The 21470-nt window shown below is 41.7% G+C and overlaps 1 protein-coding gene across 1 annotated transcript; it reads right to left on the bottom strand.

Moving 5' to 3' along the window:
- Positions 1 to 4792: 4792 nt before the first annotated feature.
- slc43a1b (solute carrier family 43 member 1b) lies at positions 4793 to 21044 on the bottom strand. The gene is made up of 15 exons (XM_083905947.1): positions 20921 to 21044; positions 17126 to 17284; positions 16854 to 17037; positions 16716 to 16771; positions 16560 to 16636; positions 12348 to 12440; positions 12081 to 12214; positions 11736 to 11848; positions 11352 to 11498; positions 11201 to 11236; positions 6727 to 6850; positions 6500 to 6629; positions 6331 to 6404; positions 6003 to 6126; positions 4793 to 5745 (listed from the first exon to the last, which is right to left on the bottom strand). The coding sequence occupies exons 2-15, from the start codon at positions 17277 to 17279 to the stop codon at positions 5530 to 5532; spliced, it is 1662 nt and encodes a 553-aa protein (XP_083762073.1). The 5' UTR covers positions 17280 to 17284; positions 20921 to 21044; the 3' UTR covers positions 4793 to 5529.
- Positions 21045 to 21470: the final 426 nt, after the last annotated feature.

Raw genomic sequence — 21470 nt, 5'->3', positions numbered from 1 at the left:
TTTGCATGTTTTTTTGCATAAGAACACTGGAGAGAGGGTTGACCATGAAAATCCCAGTGGATCAGCACTTCTTTTTTTAAATAAAGATACAAAACAGCCCAGCATTGACAACCATTTCACATTCAAGGCAAGGCTGCAACAATTGATCAAATCCCTGATTACTAATTAAAATTGTCAACTATTTTGATCATCTATTCAAGTGATTATGTGAATATGTGAATGTTTCCTTATTTTCTTTGCTCCAGTCACACAGAAATCCTTAAAAGTGGTTCATTTTGGTACAAAATCTCACCATCTTTCAAGGTTTGTTTGCGTTGAAGTGCTTCCAAGTGATTTACTGATTAGATGCTTGTATTAATGATCAGCTAAACAGGTGCAGTTAATAAAGTGTTATGCATTATGACAGTTGGCAGCACCAGATTTATTTATTTTTACACAGTTTTATATATATATAAAATGTTAAAGGTGCCATATGTAAGAATGTGGCCAAAAACGGTTACTACATTCAAATTCAAAATACAGAGGTCTTTTAGGTTTTGTTTTCTGACGTAACCTGCAACCCGTGGTTGCTCAGCAGCTGAGACTCTACTGACTGCAATGATTGGTAGACGGCGGTAGGTGGCGCCACGTGCCAAAACATGATTTCGAAACATAAACATGATTTACAATCTGCAAAATATTTTTTTTAATGCAAATATTTTGGCTGTACTGTTGTTGTTGGTGAGTTCAGTTTGTTATATGAACATTATTCCTGAGTCTCTGTGACATATTAGGAGGATTTTATGGCCAGTTGCTTTAGATTTATTACATAGTGCACCTTTAATTTAAACATAAAATGCCATGGCCTAGAGGTGACAGCAAGTTATACATATTAGGAAAATACAAAAACAAGCAGCTGAACATTAAGTGGCAGGAAGGTAAAGTCTATTATTATTATTATTATTGGGAGTATTTTCAGTGTTTGGCATTATGCCAGTAGGCAGTACCAGATTTATTTTACAGTTACAGGCCATAATATTAATTCCAACATAAAACAACATGGCCTAGAGGTGTGCAACGAGCTAAGAATATAGGAAAATAATGCAAAAACAAGCAGCTGAGCAGGTGTGCCTAATAAAATGGCCGGTGAGTGTGGAAACCTGGGTGGGGACAAGTGATGAGTGGGGACGAACGTTACAGACCCGAAGACAATTGTGCTGCAATTTAAATGCATGCGGCTAATTAACACTATAGCACAGTGTCGATTAGGCCTTTTAACCAGAGTCCGTGATAATAATTAACTATGATAATAATGACGGTGATGAGATGAAAGTGCAATGGGTGGAGATAAGAGACACCGTTACTGAGTCACAGCACCACAGATCGTGACAGTTTTAGCTTTAACGCGGCGAAGTGAGCGCACATAAATACATAAACGAGGCATAAAAATGGTGTTTTTTTAGGGAATAATGTGTAACATTATTACTGTGGAGCTTCATTTGCAGGAATTATTATTTTTGTTGCATTTGCTAGCAATTACGCTACTACAGGTTAGCCCGTGGCTAGCAGCAGCAGCGGGGCTAACAGCCCGTCTCACCTGCGGAGGGTTTCGCAGCTGCCCGGCGTCCGAACTCCTGTGAACGGGGCGTGCCCAGCCGTATCCGTCCACTTAATTCCTCCTCGTACTAGAATCCGCGCAGACACAGCCACACGAGAGACTCATTCAGCGGTGTGAGCGGCAGAGCTGTGCGTCTCCTGCTCCCCGGTGGTTAGCCTGCCTGTCTGCCTGCCTGCCGTCCCATCAGCAGGCTCAATGGTTCGTTAGCCACAGGCTAGCTGTTAGCAAGCGACGGCAGCTGTAAGTTGTCTCTGCTGCAGGAGAATACCAAGTGAACAATGATAATAGTATGGTCCAGGTATAATTCAGATATCCTGTCATTAGATCGCGGTGTCGCTGGCCTACAGATGGAGAGGAGCCGACATGTTGGTCACTACTACTCAAACTGACGCCAGGGGTTTTAACAGCATCGATCGTCGCAAATGCAAAACCCAGTGATTGGACAATGGGCACGTCAATCAAAGAGGCAGCGTGCTCTCATTGGGTATTGTAAATTGCGTGGGCGTGGTCTCACTGTTCCTCCTGTCATTTAATCTCCCTGTGTGTGTGTGTGTGTGTGTGTGTGTGTGTGTGTGTGTGTGTGTGTGTGTGTGTGTGTGTGTGGGTGTGTGTGCGCGCGCGTGTGTGTTTAAAGGGAAGGTTCAGAATTTTTTTTTTATTTTTTTTTTGGGGTGGCCCTCTGTTACTGCCAATAATAATGATTATTGATCATTCGCACACCTACTATTCTAAATCTATTCTACTTATTCTACTCCGTCACGAATACATTTGTAAAACTAAATGTGAGAAGTTTTTGTTGCATGGAAGCAGCAGATTTGCAAACGTACAGAAAAATCTTTCAATTAATATTTGGCAAAATCAGCAACTCCCCTACTGGCGACACAGAGAATCAATTCATCAAACCAAAAGGTTTATAAATAAAATATTAAGATATTAAGGTCTGCTTAATATCTAAAATCTAAAAACGTGCACAATCTTTGGGGGGGATTCAAAATACACTCTTGTAATACAAAGATTTGACTTTTATATGTAAAAAACACAGCATTAAATAAAATAAACAAACACAACTTAAATAATAATGTAAATCAACAGAGGCACCCGGAACAAGGTAAAAATGGGGATACAAAGTCTAAATAAACTACAGCAATCCAAACTTTTTTTTTAAGTTAATTGCTCTTGGGGGCCCTCTCGTGGTCACGGGGCCCTAAGCAGCGGCTTAGTTCGCTTATGCCTTTGGCCGGGCCTGGGCTAGGGAATGTATTCCGTCTATGATGTGTCCTCGCTAAGGTATAAAAACAAGTTTACGTGTGTGTGTGTACTAATTTTTAGTCCACCCCCATCAGGGATTTGTGACGGTTTAAAGACATGGTGTGGGATTTGTTTTTTTTGTTGTTGTTTTTATTTCATTAGGTGAACCTGTTGTGACCCATATATGACAAAACAGCAGGGGGCATCTGCTCTTTTATCCCATAATGCAATCTGACAAGATAATCCTGTCCCAGATGGCATTTTTGGCATGGGCACAGAGCAGGGACGTGTCCACACCATTATCAAGGTGGTGCTATGTTGTCCAATCAGACACATTCAACCATCTGAAGTAAGTTTAGCAACAATTTACACAATCAGGTTATAACATTATACATGTTATTTAGCTATATACTGTAGCTAGTTACATATGTTATTAAAAAAAAAGTATTTCAGAAAATATTTAGTGTATTTTTATTTTATTTGTGCACATGCTGAATCAAAACACTTTAAACATCAGCAGAATCCACCATTGCAGTCAGAGACACACACACACGCAAACACCGTATGATTATGTAATCATTGGATAAAACTTACAACCACACATTTAACATATTTTGTATTAACACTGAAAAATAAACACTCCTGTTTCGATTTGACTGCCAGTCGTGCTCTGCTTTTTTCAAAAAATATATTCACTCTTTATTCACGTGCGTCTTGGTTTGCGGCAGTAAAATACATTTTCATTTAAGGCTACAAACGCTTGACTATATTTTGTACAGTTTCTTAAATATCCAACTTTCAAGACTCAAGACTTTATGGGTGTTTTTGCTTCAAACAAGTCTCAGAAAACCTCTGGTAGTGGAGAAGAGGAGGTATTATTTGAATTTTTTTTGCAGTCATCTGCAATAAGGACGAGAAAATTATACAATTATGATATTACAATCAAAGTGATGTATAAATATATATAGATTTGTGAGGCCAGCATATCCAACAAAACCCTTATATGTTCCGTCCCACCCCATTATGGCACAGAGATGTAGTGATCCCGCGGGGCTAATCACGCATTTGGTGTGAACGCCACATTTGCATACCCCTCCCTACTCCCTGCATCACCTACGTTAACAAATTTCTTCTCCGACAAACAACAAAACCTCACAAGAAAAGTCAGTATATTGCTAATTCCTGATTTAATTCATAGAGGAAACTGGCCGACACTGTCCATTTTATATTATAGTCTACTGTCATGGCTAACTACCTAGCGAGAGTTGCTAATGTTGGACCACCTTTGTTGGGTGTACTTTTGGTACGTTCCATTTACATCGGAAGTTGGAAGTCAAGAACGGGGAGTGACGTCACCTCCAATTTGAACCCATAGTTATCATAATTACAGCAGCATTATGTACAGAACAACACGTCGGTATACAGAGTGCAACTCTAACACTAATCTGCCCTGAACTTGGTTAGCATTAGCGTCATTTTCCAAAGCAAGACCGTCAAGTTTCTCTTTTAGTACAGTGAGCACCTTTGATAGAAATGCCATTTTGAGTCGATTGATTCCACCTTCAACCATATACAGTCACTTTCACATTTACAAAAATAACTTATGTTAAATTTAGAAACGCTCAACGTGTGACACATTCAGGCTAGCTGCTTTTAAGCTAAGCTATGTTACACCTATCAGAAACATACATTTCAGTCAGGTAATAAATACTGTTTTCCAAAATGTCAAAAAAAAAGTTAAATTTAATTCCCTTTGAGGGTTAATTGTATGCGTCCGAGTGGTGCATACCATTTTGTTTAGCTATGATTCAATTAGCACTTAGCTACTTCAAGAGCAGAAACCATTAATTAAACTATCACACAAACACTGTATATCTGCATCATATATGTTGTATGTGAAATATGGTTTCTGAATTGTTTATGTTTGTTTACTCTTCTTGCTAGGGTGAAGGGTGAATTACCCAGAGTGCAGTTCACCAGTCCATTACACATTCAGATTTATTGCACACGTCTTATAGGAAAAGTTAGAGATCGCAAAACATAAAAACGTAAACTCTAAACAGGAGGGAACAGAGCTGAGATTCTAAAAGCGAGGCTCTGTTTCAACCACTGAGGCATCTATACGTGTCATTTTAAATGACAAAATCTAAAGTTAAAGGTCCAGCATGTAACATTTAGGAAGGTTTATTGGCAGAAATGGTACGTAGCACCTTAGCACGCCCCAGAACTTTGTGACTGCATCACGCCTGGTTAAAAATGTACGTGTGAAAGTTGTATGGTGAAATAGCATGGAAAATTGGAAGTAGGAGGGGCTAACGAGGACTTAACAAGGTATATGTATTCTATTGTATTTTATTGATATTTGTTTAACTACAGATTTCTTCTTAGTTCACTATATTTTTCCACTTTATCCACGCTGCATCCATAAAGTTGAGTAGACACCTAGCACAGAAGAGTGTTTGCATGCTTTCTGGTATGCACAGGCCACCGTAGTACCCTGTCGTTCTTGTTAAAGGTCCCTCCGTTTGTTGCATTCTGCCCTCCCACCATTAGATGTCACTAATTCGTACACACTGGACCTTTGAAGAACATTTACTCAATGAGAAATCTGACATCACGCTCTCACAAGTCTAAGCTCTACTCTATATTCACGATCGCTGTTTTCGTGCGGTACAAGCGGATCCTCAGTTCTCTGACATTGCTTGCCCGTTTGCCGCGTGTCCGTTTGCTGCGTTCGAGTTGGACTGGTTCTCCGATTGGGTCAGAGGAACATTCTCTTGGTAGGCCAGACTATTGCGTGCCGCCTTCGCCTTCGCCTTCATCAGGTTTCTGCGGTGATAGACCAGATAGCCCGGCAACAGGAATCCAGCCAGGGATAAGATGAGGAGGCTCAGATTGATCTGTTGCGAGGAGAAACGCGTCAGCACATGTGTTGATGGTATTAAGTTGCTTTTGTTTTCTGCGAGCACACTTGTAGAACCTCGTTTCTGACAAAATTGTGGTTCTGCTTCTGGTTAAGGTAAAGGTTAAGGAATAAGGCTTATTGTTTAGGTTGTCCAAATGAACGAAAGTTGATTCAGAGTCCTTAAAAGGATAGCAGCCTGAACCTGTGTGTGTGTGTGTGCGTTTACATACTGTATATGTGTGTGTTTTATACCCAGTAAGGATCTCTTTGCAGCGGTCCAACCATCAACATGAACAGCGGCTGTTGCAGCAGAGCGAAAGCAGCGCTGATCATGGACTGCATGCCGGTTAATGTCCCAAAGTGGTTGGCAGGATACCTGGAGTTTGATGGGAGATAGGTTGTGCTTAATTCAACAGGTTTATATGGGGTTACAAACCCTAACCCCAACCCCAACCCCTAACCCCAACCCCAACCCCAACCCCAACCCCAACCCGAAAATGGTAAGTGGTCTGTATTTATATAGCATCTATATAGCCAAAACGACACAAAACTTGAGCAGATTGTTTGTGGTCGTACTCACACAGCAGCGTAGAGACCTCCGCAGCATGAATGGATGAATCCTCTCACGACGGTGTGCAGAACAAACGCCACCATCTGACAAAGAACGACACACAAATGCAATTCAGATTCACAAGCGATCGTCGTGTCACACTGAGACCGAGACACAACCAGAACGTCCCAACTCCAACCTGTATCGGCAGGTGGTCGATCATGGAAATGATTCCAAAGGCGACCAGTAGGACGTTGGTGAAGGTGAAGGATCTCATAGCGTTGGTCAGTTTCTGGATCTTTCGGTCTCTTTCCGGGGGATTCCATTGGCTGCAAAGCGCAAAAGTCAACATGTTAGAGGGACCACTACATTCAGACCCTCTGCCTGAACTGTCTCTCTTATACGATTAGATTGTACTGGAAATACCTTTTCCCTGTTGGATTCTCCTCCTCACAGTCCTTCATCCTCCAGTCCATCATGTAACCGATCAGTGGACACGTCAGCAGACAAAGCAGCTGCATGGTACCGAAGACAGACGAGTAGAAACTAACTGGGGAGGACAAGGACAAAGCGAGGGTCAATAGAAATAACAACAACAGAAGAGTTTTTTAATTAGTGAGACTAAGTTTTTCCTTGTTCCTCAGTTGGGAGCAAACGGACAACCCAGCTTTTGGTGTCATAACAAATAAGGGGGCGATTTGAATTAGCAAGGTGTATTTCCATTCTATTTACTCTTGTCCATTAGCTACATAAGTTCTAGTTCCACTGGGGTTTGAACCCAGGACTTTCTGCGTGTAATACAGACGTGATAACCACTACACTACGGAACCAATGGATCTCTTCATTTGAAGGACCCATCAGAACCCTGCACTCATCTGCGCCTAGGGACCAAATGGAGAACCAAGGATTGGGATTTGAACCAGTAAATTAAATTCATTAACCTCACATCCATGATTCCACTGGGGTTTGAACCCAGGACTTTCTGCGTGTAAAGCAGACGTGATAACCACTACACTATGGAACCTGTAGTCCCATTGTTCCAAAAGAAAAAAAGAGATATTTATGAGACATTTGTCTAAATATCATCTTAACTTCTTTCGCACACAAAGTTCAACCAGCCATGTCTATTTACAGACATTATCTGTATCTCTCAAGGACCCATGAGAACAGCGCACTTATCTGCATCGAGGGAACAAACGGACAACACAGGACTGGGATTTGAACCATTAACTTAAACTCCTCTTATCCATGATCTGCCAAAGAATGGTTCCACTGGGGTTTGAACCCAGGACCTTCTGCGTGTAAAGCAGACGTGATAACCACTACACTATGGAACCTGTTTACCCACAGTTTTTCAAGGAAGAAATAGAAAAAAATGTAGACATTTGCCTAAATATCAACTAAACTTCTTTTGCACACAAAAACCAACCAGCCATGTCTATTGAGGGACACTTGCTGAACCTTTCAAGGACCCATGTGAACCCTGCACTTATCTGTGCCTAGTGAACAAATGGAGAACCCAGGATTGGGATTTGAACCAGTAAATTGAATTCATTCTCCTCGTATCCATGATTGCACTGGGGTTTGAACCCAGGACTTTCTGCATGTAAAACAGACGTGATAACCACTACACTATAGAACCAAAGGTTCCCTTTATTTGAAGGACCCATGAGAACCCTGCACTCATCCGCGTCGAGGGAACAAATAATGGAGCACACAGGATTGGGATTTGAACCAGTAAATTTAATTCCTGCATTTCTTATACCAGGATTCGAACTAGCAAAGGGCCATTACCATTCTATTTACTTTTGTCCATAACATCTGGTTCCACTGGGGTTTGAACCCAGGACTTTCTGCGTGTAAAGCAGACGTGGTAACCACTACACTATGGAACCTGTTTTCCTACACTTTTACATTAAAAACATTTTCTTTTTAAAGGAGACAATTGCCTAAACTTCATCATCTACTTGATCAACTAAACTCATTTCGCACACACAATCCAACCACCTAAGTCTATTTAGGGACATTTTCTGAATCTTTCAAGGGCCCATGAAAACCCAGGGAGCAAAAGTGGGGCTTTTGAACTAGCAAGTCTAATTGTTTTCCCATTGTCCATGAACTGCGCAATATCTGGTTCCACTGGGGTTTGAACCCAGGACTTTCTGCGTGTAAAGCAGACGTGATAACCACTACACTATGGAACCTGTTTTTTCACACTTTTACATGGAAAAAAATGTGTAAAAAAAATACACATTTGCCTAAATATCAAGTAAATTTATTTCTTATACAAAATTCAAGTCTATTTAAGGCAATTTTCCATCTTTAAAGGGCCTTTGAAAACCCAGGGAGCAAAAGGGCAATCCAGCTTTTGAACTAGCAAGACTAATTGTTTTCTTACTGTCCATGAACTGCACAACATCTGATTCCACTGGGGTCTGAACACAGGACCTGCTGCATGTAAAGCAGACATTATAACCACTACACTATAAACATACACTTCCCACTCTTAAAGGACCCATGAGAACCCTGCACTTATATGCGCCGAGGATGGGGATTTGAACCAGTAAATTAAATTCCTCCTTGTCTTATCCCAGGATTTGAACAAGCAAGCTGCATTTCCATTCTATTTACTCTTGTCCATGAGCTACATAACATCTGGTTCCACTGGGGTTTGAACCCAGGATTTTCTGCGTGTAAGGCAGACGTGATAACCACTACACTATGGAACCTGTCTACCCACATTTCTACAAGAAAAAAATAGAAAATAGAGTAGACATTTGCCTAAAGCTCAAGTATAGCCATGTCTATTTACAGACATTATCTGTATCTCTCAAGGACCCATGAGAACAGCGCACTTATCTGCATCGAGGGAACAAACGGACAACACAGGACTGGGATTTGAACCATTAACTTAAATTCCTTCTCCTCTTATACATGATCTGCCAAAGCCTGGCTCCACTGGGGTTTGAACCCAGGACTTTCTGCGTGTAAAGCAGACGTGATAACCACTACACTATGGTACCTGATTTTCCACACTTTTGCTTTCAATTGTTTTTTTTTTTCTTAAGGGAGACAGTTGCCTAAACGTCATCATCAACTTCATCAACTAAACTTCTTTTGCACACAAAATCCAACCACCGAAGTCTATTTATGGACATTTTCTGAATCTTTCAAGGACCCATGAGAACCCAGGGAGCAAAAGAGCAACTCAGCTAGCAAGACTAATTGATTTCCTATTGTCCACGAACAGCGCAACAACTGGTTCCACTGGGGTTTGAACCCAGGACTTTCTGCGTGTAAAGCAGACGTGATAACCACTACACTATGGAACCTGTCTACCCACTGTTCTACAAGGAGAAAATAGAAAAAAAGAGTAGACATTTGCCTAAATATCAACTAAACTTCTTTCGCACACAAAATCCAACCACCCATGTCTATTGAGGGACACTTGCTGAACCTTTCAAGGACCCATGTGAACCCTGCACTCATGGGTCCCAAGGGGACCAAATGGAGAACCCAGGATTGGGATTTGAACTAGTAAATTAAATTGATTATCCTCACATCCATGATTCCACTGGGGTTTGAACCCAGGACTTTCTGCGTGTAAAGCAGACGTGATAACCACTACACTATGGAACCTGTTTCTACACACTTCTACATGGAAAAAAAGGTGTAAAAAGTACACATTTGCCTAAATATCAGGTAAATTTCTTTCTAAATTTAATTCCTTCTTCTCTTATCCCAGGATTTGAACTAGCAAGGTGTATTTCCATTCTATTTACTCATCCATGAGTTGGACAATATCTGGTTCCACTGGGGTTTGAACCCAGGACTTTCTGCGTGTAAAGCAGACGTGATAACCACTACACTATGGAACCTGTTTTTCCACACTTCTACGTGAACTTTTTTTTTTTTTAAAGTAGACATTTGCCTAAATATGAACTCAAATTTTTTCTCACACAAAATACGACCACTTTCAGTGACCAAAGTCTATTTATGGCAGTTTTCAATCTTTCAAGGGCCCATGAAAACCCAGAGAGCAAAAGGGCAGTCCAGCTTTTGAACAAGCAAACTAATTGTTTTCTTCTTGTCCATAAGCTGCACAATATCTGGTTATCTGCCAAGATAAGACTGGTTTTCATTTCGGTTTTCAAGTACACATTTGCCTAAATATCAGGTAAATTTCTTTCTAAATTTAATTCCTTCTTCTTTTATCCCAGGATTTGAACTAGCAAAGAGTATTTCCATTCTATTTACTCTTCCATGAGCTGGACAATAACTGGTTCCACTGGGGTTTGAACCCAGGACTTTCTGCGTGTAAAGCAGACATGATAACCACCACACTATGGAACCTGTTTTCCCACACTTCTACGTGAACTTTTTTTTTTTTTGCCTAAATATGAACTCAAATTTTTTCTCACACAAAATACGACCACTTTCAGTGACCATTTATTATTTATGGCAGTTTTTAATCTTTCAAGGGCCCATGAAAACCCAGAGAGCAAAAGGGCAGTCCAGCTTTTGAAGAAGCAAACTAATTGTTTTCTTCTTGTCCATAAGCTGCACAATATCTGGTTCTACTGGGGTTTGAACCCAGGACTTTCTGCGTGTAAAGCAGACGTGATAACCACTACACTATGGAACCAATGGTGTCCAATGGTTTTAGTCCTTTCAAGGACCCATGAGAACCCTGCACTTATCTGCAAAAAGGGAACAAATGGAGAAGCCAGGATTTGGGTTTGAACCATTAAGCTGCTTCTCTTGTTATCCATTATCTGCCAAAGACTGGTTCCACTGGGGTTTGAACCCAGGACTTTCTGCGTGTAAAGCAGACGTGATAACCACTACACTATGGAACCTGTTCTGGAGGGTTCTAGTTCTGGTCAAGTCTGACACTTACCTTGTTCAATCGCCTCCTTCTCCAGCGTCTCTGAGGCTGAAAGAGAAGCAGCAGGTCAGGAATCTTATCACCTCATCATCATTAGAAAGGCTCCAATTTTACACTGCTTATATGCATATGTTTTCCTTGTCATTTAAGGTGTTTTTCTTACGGTGGGGGTCGCCGTGGGTGACCAAAAACTCCACCATCTCATTCATGGCACCCATGAAGAAGATGAGCCGCAGCTGGGTCATGGCCATGGTGATCAGACTCCACAGGAAGATCGGAGAGCAAACGGAACTACAGAACGTCAAGGAGCCTGAAGAAGAAGAAGGTCCAGAATGTGAGAATTTACCCACTGATGATGTATGGAAGATCAGACAGTCCAGATCAGGATGCCTTTTGTCATGTTTATGTGAGATGGTAACAGCTATAAGCAAAGTTCTTTGCTGATCCAGAAAGTTCTTCTGGATCTAATAGATCAAAATGTAAACATTTAAGGGTACCCAGTATGAAAATGCAGTGTTTCACACAAATAAAGCACAATGTTCCTCACCCTGTGCTGGGCCTTGTGAGCCTGGCTGCTCAGGATCTGGTTTCTTGCCTTCCACGTGAGCGATGTACTTGTCTGCTTGTTCTTTCTCAACTCCACTCATTTTCAGAGCGTTACTACCAAAAAAAAAGAGCGACAGAGAGGTTTTTTAGCTCAGAGAGACACAGGAACTGCTGGTCTTCATCTCCTCAAGTTTGTGTCACTCGTTTAAAAAACGAGTTAAGTGCAGTTTCCAGTCGGATGAGGTTTGTTTTACAGCAGAATAGCATGTCAGACATCCGAGTTTCTTTAAAACATCAGGGACCGAAGAAGGTGCAGGTTTTTATCAGGGTGAGCCAGTGTACTGACTTGTATCGGGGGTCTTCTGGTGCAGGGAAGGACTCGCTGGGCCAGTTTAGGAAGCAGTTGACGACGACCAAGAAGGCCAGGCCTGACCAAGTCCACATGATGACACGGAACGACACGCCGAGGTCATAGATCACCTGGAGCAGCAGAGAGACAGAGGAAAGGTTTGGATGAAGAAAATAATATGTATGTATGTGTGTGTGTGTGCGTGTGTGTGTGTGTGTGTGTGTGCGTGTGTGTGCGTGTGTGTGCGTGTGTGTGTGTGAGCACCTTGACACCAGAGAAGGTGACGGCCGAAGAAGCGTACGAGCCAATCATCAGCGAGAGGATGGTCGCTCGGACGTGTCCAAACATGTTTGGCAACTAAAAAAAAGGAGAAAAAAAGTTAATTTTCCGTCATTTACTTTTGTTTATGCCATATTTTCTCCCACACTTATTATTTAATTTGTGTCTTTGAGGCACAGAGAGGGAAATTATCATCTAAGCTCTTACGAGTCAACTTCATTATTAGTATTTTAGATGCACTTTAGAATTTGAACCAGCAGGTGGAGCTAGTGACTATATAAACAATGTATTGCTGATTGTGGAGAACCTAAAAGTAAGGACATCTTGAACAGCCACCAGGGGGAGACTCTGGTTGTAGTCAGTTTGAATAGAAGTTGGATGTTATAAAAAAAAAAAACAATTTATGCACAATTCATACTATTTGTAAAAGTAAATTTTTTTATAGTTAGATTAAAAATGAATAGAAATAATAAAACATAATGATAATTGGGGAGTTATTTAACCAAAGCGAGTTTTTCTTTTTCTTTTTAGCCGTTGTTAATAATAAAGAAAGATAAAACTGTGAGTGCACAGTGTACTGGATCGCTCACAGACAGGATGATAAGAGGCGGAATTTGGAAACACATGCAGCAGCAGTTCATGGAAAGAGAGACAGAATGTTGGAAGGGGGGGGCAGATAAGAATGGAACCACAACAACAACAATAACAACAACAACAACAACATGGAAACATGAGGAGAGAGGAATGACATCAGCTGAGTTTCTATTCGGGGAGTTTGCCATTTGCACGTTAAAATACCGCAATTACAACATGCAAAATACGAATCTCGTGTCTAATGTACAGTGTTGTAATATAACAAAGTACAAATACATCATGTATCTATACTTTTTACTTTTACTTTTAATCCACTAAATTTCCCCTAAGTAGCTTTGTTACTCATTACTACCAAATCAAATCAGAAGAAGAAGAAGAGATGGTTTTATGGTCATTTTCTGCAAGGATACTTACTTTATACTTAAGACTAACATTGTATCAGGAAAAAAAAAAACAGTTTCTCGTCAGTTTGTTTACATTTGTGTCTTATCAGAGTTGACACAGAACATAAAAAAAGTGTTGGCAGCTGCTGAGGTTTGCTGGGAATACACACTGTTTACACCAGGCAGTGTTATAACACACACACACAGGTTTGTGCCGCTATCCTTTTAAGGAATCTGCATTGACTTCCATTCATCAAACTCATGGCTCGTGGGCCACATGCGGTCGCCGAAACGATTGAATGCGGCCCGCCGCATGTTTATAAATACATTTTCACATCACAAATATGTTTTTTTTTTTGAGGAATATACATCGTTCCATATCAAAACAGTTTTATTTTGAAATTTGTAATACTGTAATATCGTGATATAGCACTTTTCCATTACACAGTCCCGGCACGCCTCGCCTCGAGTCTACACGGTTTGGAATGGTTTTCCATTCCTATAGTACCTCCTCAAAGTGGACGGAGTCATCATAGCACGGCTGCATGAAACTGCCGTGACTTAGTTTTATAGTCCGACTAAGCATATACATGTTGGAGTAATCAGACTATGAATTACATTATCCAGGTATCTTAGTCTGACTAAGACTAGCTCGACTTTAGTCGGACTAACATGTTTACATGGAATGAAGAAAACAACCGAATTATGGTCTTAGTCCAACTAAAATCTGACTTTTAACATGCATGTAAACGCACTGACTGACTTAATGCATTCCCGAGCCCCTTACCCTAACCTTAACCCTTACGCTTACCGTAACCCTAACCTGAAACCAGGTCTTTTCAGACCCTGAAAAAGCCCTTTAAAGTTGTGGGGCCCAAACAAAATGACCCCCACAGGGTCAAAATGTCCTCACAGAGATATGTCTGCATGTGTTTGGACCTCACAAAAATATAAATGAAGGTATACACGCGCACACAAGCACAAAAGGACAGAATGACAATGTCAACGATGTCAAGTCCAGGACATGCTCCAACCCAGGTGAACGGCAGTAAAGAGAGCGACAGACACACAGACAGACTGGCAGGGTGGAGGAGAGTGTGGGAGTGGGCGTGTTGACCACTGGGTTGTCCGATTGGCTGAGAGGCTGCAGCAGAATTTAGAACGCGTGGAACAACATGTGTTGTTTTCCAAAATACACACAGTCGCTCACGTGGCGACACAAGCTTCTGATCGCACGGGTTCCACAGCAGCGGAGTCACGCTGTGTGTTTGGAACGCAAACACAGATAGCTGCGAGTGCACAAATCCACACTGGGTGTCATCACTGACATGCTTTGACTGTGTCCTGTGTCCTTGCTTTCTGTCAGGTGGGGTTTATTAGGGGCCTAGCATAAACGCCAGGGGCCCGAAACGGCTCCTTAGTGCAAGAAACCTATTATTGTTAGAATTCTGTCTCTGTTTGGTCTTTGTAAAGAGAAACGATGGAACTTTATCTGCTTGTTCATCTGAAAAAAAACCTATGTTGAGCAAAACTATCAGACCTGGCTGAGGGAGCGTTTGTGTATATACAGCAGAGCATGTGTAGGTGGGGACAGTGAACTAGCAGATGTATAGTGGCTCTGTAGCGCAATGGACAGCGCATTGGACTTCTAGTGTAGCTCTATAGAAGCCATTCAAAGGTTGTGGGTTCGAGTCCCACCAGAGTCAACATACTCATTGATGGGTGTGTTTTCTTTGACCTTGTCATGGCCGGGAGTCCTAATGGAGACCAAAACTTGGTCCTCACAAGGTGGAACTTCACTTCCAAGGAACTGGTTAAGTTTAGGACTAAGATTTGTGGTTAAAGTACGTTTAAGCTGTCCACATGAATGGGAGTCAATGGGAAGAATAACTGCACAAACCTGGGTTAAATTAGAGCATAAAATTACATGCATAAACGCCAGGGGCCGAAACGGCTCCTTAGTGCAAGAAAACTACTATTGTTAGTATTCTGTCTCTGTTTGGTCTTTGTAAAGAGAAACGATGGAACTTTACCTGCTTGTTCATCTGAGAAAAACCTATGTTGAGCAAAACTATCAGACCTGGCTGAGGGAGTATTTTTGTACAGCAGCAGAGCATGTAGCGGCAGGGACAGTGCTTTTGTACGCATATAGTGGCTCTGTAGCGCAATGGACAGCGCATTGGACTTTTAGTAAAGCTCTATAGCAGCCATTCAAAGGTTGTGGGTTCGAGTCCCACCAGAGTCAACATACTCATTGATGAGTGTCTTTTCTTTGACCTTGTCAGGCCCGGTAGTCCTCATCGAGACCAAAACTTGGTCCTCACAAGGTAGAACCAAATTTCCAAGGAACTGGTTAAGTTTAGGGCTAAGATTTGTGGTTAAAGTAAGGGGTTAGCCTTTGTTTAGGCTGTCCACATGAATGGGAGTCAATGGGAAGAATAACTGCACAAACCTGGGTTAAATTAGAGCATAAAATTGCATGCATAAACGCCAGGGGCCGAAACGGCTCCTTAGTGCAAGAAAACTATTATTGTTAGTATTCTGTCTCTGTTTGGTCTTTGTTAAGAGAAACGATGGAACTTTATCTGCTTGTTCATCTGAAAAAAACCTATGTCGAGCAAAACTATCAGACCTGGCTGAGGGAGTGTTTTTGTACAGCAGCAGAGCATGTACAGGGGAGGGACAGTGCATTTGTACACATATAGTGGCTCTGTAGCGCAATGGACAGCGCATTGGACTTCTAGTATAGCTCTATACAAGCAATTCAAAGGTTGTGGGTTCGAGTCCCACCAGAGTCAACATACTCATTGATGGGTGTCGTTTCGTTGACCTCTTCAGGACCGGTAGTCCTCATGGAGACCAAAACTTGGTCCTCACAAGGTAGAACTTCATTTCCAAGGAACTGGTTAAATTTAGGGCTAAGATTTGTGGTTAAAGTAAGGGGTAAGCCTTTGTTTAGGCTGTCCACATGAATGGGAGTCAATGCGAAGAATAACTGCACAAACCTGGGTTAAATTAGAGCATAAAATTGCCTCCTAGAGTTAAACTGTCCTATCGCTTTACCAGAACAATGTTGGTTTTTACCGCTGTCTTTTTTGACAAAAAAAAAGACTCACTTCCTGTGTGCAGAGAGTCATGTGGAGTTAAGTACTATAAATTTAAGTGAAGAAGAAGAAGGGTACATGTGTTTTTTTTGCATGAGTGAGTGGGAAAATCATACTGTGAGCGAGGTGAAGGTCAGGCAGATTCCCCCGAAGCCATTGAAGGAGACAGCGATGAAGATGAGGAAGGACAACACTGGTGGAACAGAATGAACAGAAACATCGTGAAAATGCTCATTTCTGCTTTTTCAAACCATGCCGAGTGAAATGCTCACCTTCAGGGTTGTACGCGGCGGCAGCTATCATCGCACAGGAAGCCGCGAAACAGGAACTGAAACACAAAAACACACAGGACGTCTGATGAAAAGCGTGGGGCCAGTTGTCGCCCGACGCCATCAGAACACACTTCCTACCTGCCGACGAGCCTCAGTGGGCGTGGCCCGTATCTGTCCATCAAGATGCCCAGAGGCAACGTGGCGGCGCTCAACAGGAACGAACCGATGGTGAAGCCGAGGTTCAATATCTTCTCCTGCTCCAAACAGCTGCTCCACTCGTGGCTCTCCAAGGACGTGATGTTAGCGCCGATGGAGTCGTTCTCTGGATAAAAAATTGCAAATAAAACATTATTTTGATTTAGATTTTATTGGAATTATGATCAGATGGTGTTTTTTTTTGTTCTTTTTACCGATGCAAACGTGTGAATAGAAGCCTTCGTTCTTCAGCATGATGAGCAAAGAGGTCCAGCCCAGCAGAACGGCAGAGAAGAACAGGTTCTCGATGATGGCGGTGATGGCAATCCACCACCTCCTCCTGTACGCCTGAGCCAAACTGGGAGCCATGACAGCTGGAGACACACAGCGGCGTTAAAACAGGAAACGGTCAATTAATATTGTTTTTTACAGTGTAGTAGTTTTCCATACTCTGGGCCAGGTTATAAGGATATGAAGGATATTATTATTTTTTGGGGGGGGGGATAAAATATCTAAAAAAACATTTTTTTTCATATTTTGTGTTACTTTGTTATCTATATTTTAATTGCATTTTAAAATGTGGAGTGAAAAAAATATATATATACATATACATATATATATATGTAGACATATTTCAGCATAATAATCTTGAAAACCAAGGCCTTGAATCATAACATTAACCAAACACATAGCTTACATTTATAAAGGCTGCAGGGCCTTATGTTAAGAATTATTTTTTGTTTGTTTACCATGCACGCTTATTTTCAAACCACAAGGTCGTGGGTCAAACCAATCAGCGTACTCCCCCAAACGTGAATTTACATATATGGGTTTTATTATTATTATTACAATATTTTATATCATTTAGCAAAAAGGTTTTTTTTTTTATGTTACTTCTAGTGTGATAAATGAATTCATAAAATGACACAACAAACAAACAAACGCAGAATCTCACAGTTTTGCCCTGAGCCAATCACAAAAGTGCGCGCTCCTAACTTCATCAGCTCACCTAATTTGCATTGAATGCCCACCAGCTCCTCCTCTCAACTGCTAGTTGTTCGGTTGTTGGCTGTAAAAACCAACACTAGACACTACATAATCTGCTGTAATCTGCTGTAATCTGCTCAGAGCTCTTGTAAATCCACTCCGGCCCGGAAGGTGGCGGTAACGCCCCTATGAGCCGGGTCCCAACCGCCAATCAAACCAGAAGAAGAACAATAATTAGTATCAAACTTCACCTGAACGAAGTACGGCGGTATTTAATTATCCGCGATACATTTCCCGACGACAGCTATGTAAGTATTTAAACATTTAAACATTTGAACATGAGCTAACGTCGGCTAAAAGCAAGAGAACTTGAAAGGACGCTGGTTGCGTTATATTTGCGTGTACGTGTGTGTGTGTGTGCGGTGCGCTACAGGTTAGCACAAGCTAACGCAGGCTAACAGCTAATTGCGTGGGAGGGGGCGTTCATTATTTGACCAGAAAATGTTTTAAAAATAATATTACTCAAGTAAAAGTTATCCGTTTAAGGTATATGACATTAAATTTTATTGCATAAATGTTACTAAAGTTTTAGAAGTAAATGTATTAAAAAAAGTGAGGAGATAGTAGAGAGCCATGGTAGCTCAGTGGTAAGGCGAGTTGTCTTTCAACTGGAGGGGTTGTGGGTTCAATTCCTGGGGGTTGTGGGTTCATTAACTCCATGTTGCAGCGTGTGAATGGGTGAATACTAGTGAAAACTAGCTCTTTAAGACTAGAAAAGCTCTATATAAATACAGACCATAATACCAACTCTTCTTCTTCTTCTTTGGTAGTAACGAGTAACAAAGGTAGAGGAAATGTAGTGGAGTCAAAGTACACAATTTATTTCGGAAATGTAGTGGAGTAAAAGTTGCTAGAAATACAAATTAAAGTATAGATACGTGAATTTCGTACTCAAGTACAGTAACGAAGACCCAGAAGAAGCTCATTGGTGGTACACGTGCCACAGTTTGAGAATCAGTAACAGAGGAGAACATGCCTACAGCATGTGTTAAACTGTGTGTGTGTGTGTTTCATCAGTGTCACAGAGTGAAGCTCAGAGGTGACACGGGTCAAGTTAAAACTCCATGTGACGTCTGCTCGTGAGCACGAAACCTCTGAGGAATAGAGGAGGAGGAGGAGGAGGAGGAGGAGGAGGAAGAAGATGACACCAGTGGGAGAAACTTTTAACCCACGCTGAACTTCATGGAGTTTGCAGTGTCAGTGTCGAGTGTCAGGTACTGTCATCTGCACATTTACAGTTACACACACACGTTTTTATGTCTTAGTGAGGACACATCATTACCTTAACCTTAACCACCACAACTAATGTGACTCACCCTAAAGGCCACATTATACTTCTCCGACTGCGTATGCGTTATCCGTCTGCGTCACCACGGAGACGCCTCGAGCATTTATACTTCTGCGTCGTGGTGACGGACACTCGCTGCAATTTCCCGCCCGATCAGTAGGGGTCGCTGCGCAAGGTTGTTGTGCTTCTGGCTACAGTGAGCAATGGCGTCCGAGAAAGAAAGAGAGAGAAAGACTGTTGTTGTTGAAAAAGTGGCCGTTTCTCACTTTTCTGTGTCACGGAACGCAGTTTTAAGATAATTTGAGGCGAGAAATTGGCCATTTAGAGTCTAAACATGTGCTGTGTGTGTTAAGATATGACGTATTTATAGTTCGGCAGCGGCGTTATCGGCGGGGATCAGCTCCGCCTCTGTCAGGACGCCCGGAGCGCACTGAGAGCCGGCACAGAGCAGCTTAGCTCGGCCTGTCCTGAGGACCAATCGCAGCTCTTGCCGTCTCCGTAGTCCCTTGACGGAGTGACGGACACTTAAAAAATATTCCGTGCACCCGGAGACGACGCAGAGGCTCTTCGACAGGTTCTGCGTCGACGCAGAGGACTCTGCGTAGCTACGCAGAGCACTTTACGCAGGAGTATAAATTGGGCTTAACCCTTACCTTAACCTAAACTCAATTCTAACCCTGAAAAATCCCTGTAAAGAAGTGAGGACCAGCCAAAATGTCCTGACTTTACCTAAATATCCTCACTCCACATACATGAAGGTTTTTTTTTTACCCACTCTGTGGTTAAATATTTTACATTGTATATATTCTTTAACAATATATGATGACAAAGACATGAGGTAAACATCAAATATGAATGTTAACCTGATTTACCTAAGAATTCGGAAGGGAAAAAAAGGTGCATTGATTTTTTCCCATTCACTGCTGTTCAGAGAATATTTGAAGTGAGCTCACCAAGATAAACAAGATAAAAATTGTGTAAATTTTAAACTCTGGGTCACCGCAGCAGCAGAAACAGAAGCGGGTGGAGGAGGAGGAGGTGATGCAACTTTTCCCACATTCTTTCCCACATAGTCAAATGCTAACGTGATTTCTTTTTTCAATTTTCTGTATCTCACTAATTCGTATTTACCTTTTTTTTATTCCCTTTAGTGTGATTTTAAAAAATTGGCCTAAAAATTTTTTTTTTTCTGATGGAAACGCAATGAGCAACGTTAAACTATCTTCATAAATCTTCATAAAATTCTGTACATGAAATAAATTAAGATTCTTTTCGCAACAAGCAGAGTCGCCCCCTGGTGGCTATTCATTATATTGTTCTATTTGTCACATATGATCATGGCTAACTACGTGGCTGTGAGCGGAAGTCTTGAGGTTGCACCGATTTTCCGAGTTGAAAGTGGGCACTGATGTCCAAGTTGGCCGCATTCCAGTTCAGAAGTTTGGGGGGAAAAAAACACAGACGTATCTCGGGCTCGCTATTGTTAGCATTGTAGCAAAAACAGTTGATGACGAACGTTTTACGTTGTATTTTTATCAGGGTTTGTGAAGGTTGCGCTGACTTTCCGAGTTGGACTTGAAGGGGGTCGTTCCGATTGATGAAATCTGCTGCTCACATGTTCATCTTCAACAATCATTTATACACCACACGTGCACACAAGCGATGAATGACTTACTTTCCGAGTTGTCCCGCTGCTGCAATGGACGGTCAGAGATGGCCGCGTTTTTGGACAGTGGAGAGAGTGTGGTGGTCGAACTTTGATCCGTGATCTGACTTTGGTCTTCCTCTCTTCAGGCGTCTGAACGTGTCATGTCTTTCTCTCCATGTGGCAGCTGCATTCACTCACACATGTTCACTCTCTCTCTCGCTATCTGTGCACACATGTCTAAATAGAGCACACACACACACACACACACACACACACACACATGCCGACCTTAACTCACACAGAATGTCCATCTTTGTGGGGTCACTAATGCTGAAATGGTCTGTATTTATAACACATTTCTCGTCTTGATGACCACTCAAAAAGCTGCTTTACACTACAGTTTTTGCTATTCTCTCACATTCACTGACACTTTCATAAGATTTAAATATGATAATCGATACGCCAGGGCAAGCATCTGTTTTTTTTAATGAATTCATTTATTGTTATGCTGCTGGTATAAGTTGCAAATAAATCACTCTTCTGAACTCTGGATGCTTTTCGTTACTGTGTTACGCGA

The sequence above is a fragment of the Microchirus variegatus genome (genome assembly GCF_963457635.1).
Source record: "Microchirus variegatus genome assembly, chromosome: 19".
Lineage (NCBI taxonomy): Eukaryota > Metazoa > Chordata > Actinopteri > Pleuronectiformes > Soleidae > Microchirus > Microchirus variegatus.
The sequence above is the reverse complement of the archived record's forward strand: the minus strand, read 5'-3'. Positions and strand labels throughout refer to the sequence as shown.